Source organism: Cibotium barometz, chromosome 2 (assembly GCF_041138505.1).
Source record: "Cibotium barometz isolate CiBa-2024 chromosome 2, ASM4113850v1, whole genome shotgun sequence".
In the NCBI taxonomy this organism is placed as follows: domain Eukaryota; kingdom Viridiplantae; phylum Streptophyta; class Polypodiopsida; order Cyatheales; family Cibotiaceae; genus Cibotium; species Cibotium barometz.
The window spans coordinates 54,681,868-54,688,472 of record NC_141047.1 but is presented as its reverse complement, the minus strand read 5'-3'; the positions used below and the strand labels follow the sequence as shown (position 1 = coordinate 54,688,472).

At 37.7% G+C, this 6,605-nt stretch overlaps 1 protein-coding gene across 1 annotated transcript; it reads right to left on the bottom strand.

Moving 5' to 3' along the window:
* Positions 1-2,520: 2,520 nt before the first annotated feature.
* Positions 2,521-5,514, bottom strand: LOC147641236 (uncharacterized). Its single transcript, XM_086819397.1, has 3 exons — positions 5,489-5,514; positions 4,100-4,173; positions 2,521-3,386 (listed from the first exon to the last, which is right to left on the bottom strand). The coding sequence occupies exons 2-3, from the start codon at positions 4,167-4,169 to the stop codon at positions 2,617-2,619; spliced, it is 840 nt and encodes a 279-aa protein (XP_086675523.1). The 5' UTR covers positions 4,170-4,173; positions 5,489-5,514; the 3' UTR covers positions 2,521-2,616.
* Positions 5,515-6,605: the final 1,091 nt, after the last annotated feature.

Below are 6,605 nucleotides of genomic sequence, written 5' to 3'. Positions count from 1 at the left end.
GCATTTACTCATTTTTGGGTATCTTCTTTTACAAATTGGATTTATCTCCTCCCTACACATGGATTGATGCTATTGGTCCATAGGAACCTTAATTGGACCATAATCCAAAAATTTCTGAAAATCTAGACTCTTAGGCTAAGGTCCTTTATACCCATTTCCAATTAATTCCAATTGCACATTGGAAAGTTCTTTTTGAATTTCTGTTTCAGGGGAACTTATTTTAATAAGATGAGATAATTTTCTATCCAAAAATATTAAAAATATGAATATTCTCTCTCTAGAATATTTTCTCTCTCTAGGTTAAAACAGTTAGAAACAAAGTCTTTTATATTTCTAAAGAGGGGATTGATTACAGGGGAAGATGCTGGACATTTTGAGAGGCTGGGGAGGAATCTTACATTGATGAATGCGCTTGAGCCATATGTCAATATCTGGAATGACGCTTCTCCCATGCGTAAACATGGCTGCATTTATTTTAGATATGTTCATATCCAAAGTAAACAGCCTACCATTTTTGTTACCCTTTGCAACCAAGTGACACTTATTTTTGAAGTCTTCCACAAAACATCCTTAAGGATTAAACCTCACTTTGCATACCCTGCTCAACCATCTGTCCAATAGAAAAACCAAGTTCTTTGTAATATTCGGAACATGAAGTACAACATCCAAGTACTTCATTTTGCCATCCTGCTTTCCTGTAGCAATCAAATAACCTACAAACAGATAACTTTTGTATGCAACCTGTGTAATACAAGAGTATCTCCTATAACTGCTGCAGTAGCGGTACTTCAGCATAGCCTGTTTGTCACCAAATGTGACTAGAGTACATGTACATGCACCCAGTATCAAAAATACATGTGCAAACCCTGTTTGCACTTTCAAAATGCACTGCTACACTGTAATAACCAGATTTTGAGCAGAAACAGTTCTCTACCAGAACTTCTAGAAAACTGTCAAAAATACCTTGCAGTGATGAAACGAGGCTCGTAACGCGCCCAAAAGGCGAATCTAGACCAAAAAATGACATCCGATATAGGACAATATACTTGCCTTGTAGCTCCACTCCAGTAAAGACAGTTCCTCAATCGGAGATGTGTAGCTCCGAGAGCTACTGAGAGGGTGTTATATCTAAACCAAGAAGGGGAAAGAGATGATGGTGCTCTTATCCGTGTAGTACCGCTTCCTTCCTTGCTTGCCTCCTTGCTTGTTCTTGCCTCTTGCTTGCCTCCTTAGCTCTCACATGAACCAGGCTTTGATACCATAAAGAGAATGTGGGGGAGAGGGAGAGCTTTAAACCCTAGCAAGCAAACACACACACACACAAGAGAGAGCAAGACACAAGAGAGAGCAAGACACAAGAGAGAGATGGATGGCTGAATTTTCTTCTATCTTCTTCTTCTCTACTCAACCAACATAACATAAAGATAAGAGTACACACTATATGGGTTAGTACTCAACTCTACTACATTATACAAGGGTCGGTCCATAATGTGAACCTGACTAAATGAGTTGGAGCTATAACTACGCCAGTCTCTAGTAATCTAAAATGGGTGTCACACAGCTTGTCATCCCACTGGCCACATATCACCCATAATCTCCCCAACCATGCCACTGGTGTAGATGTAGAAGCTTTCACCCCGGTGGGTCATCACAATATCTCAACATGGCCTAGACCCAGGTGTGTAATAGATGTGAGGAGCTCCATAGGATTGGCACAATTCGAGAGAAAACACATTAGAGACTTTTCTAAGATAGCTTCTCCATTAGTGGTTTGCCAATATGATGGGAGCACACATGTTTGTGATATGTGATAGAAGACATTACTACTGGGTATTTAATGTACCATATCCTAGCAAGCTACATGTGTGTTATAGCGACCACTATCTTGTACAAGATTAATGTAAAGAATGTAGGTATTATGTTGAGACTTCCAAGTGGTCCTTTTGCTAGGTTTTCTTAAGACGACCTGTTCAGAGTGTCGACAATCTTGGGTGCCCCTTACCCGCCTGTGCATGACTATAGGGCGACTGTGTAAAGGCCGTTCTGTCAAGGAGCTGTAGTAGTAAAGATTACATGTTTCATAAGCTTATGATATAAGATTCATTCATCCAAAGAAAAGTGTGATATGAGATAACAGCCAAGAACACCATATTACATAATTTGGGAAAAATCCCATTCCCATTTGAAAAATGGGAGCATGGTGAACTTGTCCAAAACCCCCTCATGTGACATATCATCGGAAAGATCTTGAAGAGTAGAATGTTAATCTATGATCTATGACAAATTTGGAGTTATTATGTTTAAGATATGTCCAAAACTATATGGAGTAATTGATTCCCAAAATGTGAGATTTTTCCCAAATTAATATTGACTTCAAGGGTATGACTGCTTCATGAGAGGACATTTATGTAAGTGATTAGTGTTTGACTGGACATTGGGGTTCTCGTGCCCGAGCCATTTTGTATTCATTTTCTTTTCCTTTTAAATCTATTTCCATCCTTACAAAAAAGAAAAGATGCATAAAAGAAAGGAATCTTGATATGCTTTTCCACATTTTCCTGTTAATTATGCAATGGCACATATGTGAACGTGCATGTTGTCCCACCACTGGTTGTCTCAGCCTAGATTCAGAGAGGCTCCAGCATAATAGCCACTTTTCGCAGAATATGCCAGTCGACGGCCAAGGTTAAAGAAATTGATTTCACACAGCATGCCTTGGCGAAATAGAGACAGTGCGTGAGACCATGAGGTGATGAAGCCTCGCTCGTCGAGCTGGTCAATTAAGTTGGCAAACCTCACAGCGGTGCTGTTGCTGCTATTGTCTTCCATCCAAAATTTGTAGACATTCGGACACTCCTGCCCGGCTGTAGAGTTGAGCAGCGTTCGTGCAAGAAAGGGCCACAGCGAGACACATGGGAACATCACAATGATCATGTCGCTGGGCTCACTCTCCATAGCCTCCTTGATGGTTCCCACATAGTATGCAGCGGCATCCCGCATTTCCACACCATAGTCACTGCCCCCATCATCTCGAATATTCCAGGCTGCGAGCATCGCGACAGAGTAACGCAAGTAGCTATAGTATGAACGATTGGCCTCCGCTCTCACTATGTCCGGAGCACTTAAAGTGTTGTTCAGCTGTCTCCACAAATGTGCAACCTCGCGAAGCCACACTGCATCTTGCAACGTATAATTTGCATAGTAGTCGGGGCTCAAGTTCCCAGCACCCACGCCAGAAATGAAGATGGTCTGCACCGCCTCCTCTCGTAAATCTACTGAATTGTTCCACAGATATTCTGACAGAGTCATGTTCTCAGCATCGTGTGCCACCATCATCATGTGACCAGAGACGCCATTGACTGTTTCGCCCGCCTTTATATCACGACCTGCGCAGCAGCACCATTGGTTTAGTGGAGCTTTTCAGACCTTCTCTCAGAGCGCCTTCCTTCCAAACCCCACTAGCTTTGACACCTTAGTACTAGCTTTCAATGTCATGTTTTGTAGCTCAATTCCGATAATATATTCTAGCTAGCTAGCTACTTGACATTTCCTTAGCTTCTAAGATCAACATCCAAGGGGAGTGAGAGAGACTAGTTATGTCCTTCAAATTTTATCATCCATAAAGTTAGCCTAAATTAAAAGGGAGAAGTAATTGGAACAGGTGCAACGGTAATACTATCACCAGAGTAGAGTAGGAAAATAATGTGAAAGCAACCCATGCATGAAAGGTGTTCTACTAACAAGCTTGCCTTTTGATGGGTACCCCACATGCAAATTTCGATGGACTTCCCCATTGGAGTTACTTTTTATTTAATTTTCTAGCTGACATTCAAAATTTTTAGCAATCTTTTATGCATGAAATACACGTGTCAAAAATCAACCCATATGATCATGGGTTATAGCTCACTCTTTATTTTATGTTCTAGCTCATGGAACAACAATAGCCTAGCAGGTCGTGTGGAGACCTATCTATTAAAGTTACAACTGCTGGAGAGTCAACGGAACCATATGTGCGGTTTTCTTAGCTTGTGTTTTGGGGCTATGTTGCTATGGTTGTGATCAACAGAATTAGCACGCCTTATCATGTACATTCTCTTACCTTCTATAGTTGCACGAGTCGCTAGGAAGAGGAGCACCATCATAGCAATAAGCTTCTTCGTGATATCCATTGATCTGTGACACATTGAATTCACAAACTAATAGGGATAAATATTTAATAAGGAAATAAGGTACATCATCTAGTGAAACACTCAAATCAAGTAACTTCTTTTGAAGTAGCATACTCAGTGCTAGAATTTGAAGGGTGCAACGGGTGATTTATGTTTCATAATATTGGTGGGAGGGGCAATCCCTTTCAAATAAGGATTAGGATCAGGAGAAAAGTATAGCATTCAGATCTCTTTACAAAGAAAGGCAAGGTTGGAAGGAGCCCTTGAACTGGAAATTTGGGTGAAGTCTTCAGGTTCTACAACTATCAGAAACTTTGGCATTCTATGGAAGAAGTAATGAAGTATATCCAAAAAAGGAGGTAACAAAATGATCATTGCTCCTTAAAAAGAAGATCAAGGAGGAAAATAGAGCCCATAGTATTGTTTCTCTTTCCTTAATTTTCAAAACACCACTGTGAACGACCCAAACAAGGCTAGAATTTGAAGGTTTGAGTACCATAGGGCCTTAAAAACACACACACACACACACACACACACACACACACATATATATATATATATATACATATATGTAAATATATATGTATATGTATATATTTACATATACATAAATATATATATATACGTATATATATATATATATACGTATACGTATATACAAGTATATATACGTATACGTATATATATATATATATATATATATATATATATATATATACATATATACTTGTATACGTATATACAAGTATATATGTATATATATATATACATATATATATATATATACTTGTATATACGTATACGTATATACAAGTATATATATAATACTTGCTATGTATATTATATATATACTTGTATATACGTATACGTATATACAAGTATATATATATATATATATGTATATATATATATATACGTATACGTATATACAAGTATATATATATATAAATATATATACATATATATATATGTATATATATATATACTTATACATATATATATACATTACGTATATGTATATATATACATATACATATATATATATATATATATATATACGTAAATATATACATATATATATATATATATATACGTAAATATATACATATATGTATTTATTGCATAATTAACATTAGATATATTCAAGCCCTTTCTGGCAGCAAGCTACCGCCTTACGGTTTACTTAAGGGATGTCGAGAGCGGCTCTTGCAGGCACAGAGTGAATTAAGCTTGCAATCTTCTTGACAATATAAAGGATATTGCAGAGCGCTGAATTATCTCTACGCCTAAGAGCCTAACTACACTAAGTGAAGTCCTACCTTGCGAGCAGAGCCAGTGAAAATTGGGGATCAAACAAGAGAGGTGACTTGGTAAGGTGCTTTTATAGAGTTTTGGACGGAAAAGGATCATGCAATGGAAAGCCACGACAGGGCCTCCGACTCAGCTCGTGGGTCACGAGCCAACCCTCACGGGATGAATGACAGGGCCTGCAAACCCTGCTCTGACTCAGCTCGCGGGTCACGAGCCAACCTTCACCGGATGAACGTGTAACATGGTACTCGTAGGACAACTCTTAAAATCGGTTTATTTTACAATATGCTGGTTTTATTACTAAAATAAAATCATTCCTTGAAATAAAAGCTTCTTAAAATCTCACTGGTCTTTTTTTAAAATTCTGGTCGGTACAAATACACTAGAACTAGAATACCATTTTTTTAAAGCATTGGTTGTCAAGGAAGGGAGGCAAGCAACTCCTCTAAAAACACTTGTGTAATTGGTACAAATACACTAGAACTAGAATACCTTTTTTAAAAGCATTGGTTGTCAAGGAAGGGAGACAAGCAACTCCTCTAAAAACACTTGTGTAATTAGCTCTGCACTATTATTCTATCGATTCTTGTCCTTCCTTGCCACAACATCTACCCACGTGCTATTTTATGGCCATCTCATTTTACAAGAGAGTTAATGAGTGAAGGAGGACAAGCTTTATTGAAGGTCCAATCTAAAAAACAAGTTAGAGTACAATTTGTTTCCCCTATGTAAAATCTCGTTATTAATCAGTTTTTAAAACTAAAAACCTATAATTTTTATCGATTTTTGTAAAGATAAGAGTAAGTTCAATCTATTTTTTTAAATTTTAACAGGTACAAAATACACTAAAGGATGGTTTTTTTTAACACTACTTTATTCCCATTTCAAATTCAAATTTTAGTGTAAAGAGGGGACAATAAGTGCTCCAGATCCCATCTTGTATGTAAGAGGATATGATAAGTAAGCACACCTCACCACACATCTCCACCAATTATGCAAAAAAAAAAAGTAAAAGCGATAATCATTACCATAAAAAAAATCTTAACAAAAAACACACACACACACACACACACATACACACACACACACACACACACACACACACACATGCATTAGGGGAAATCG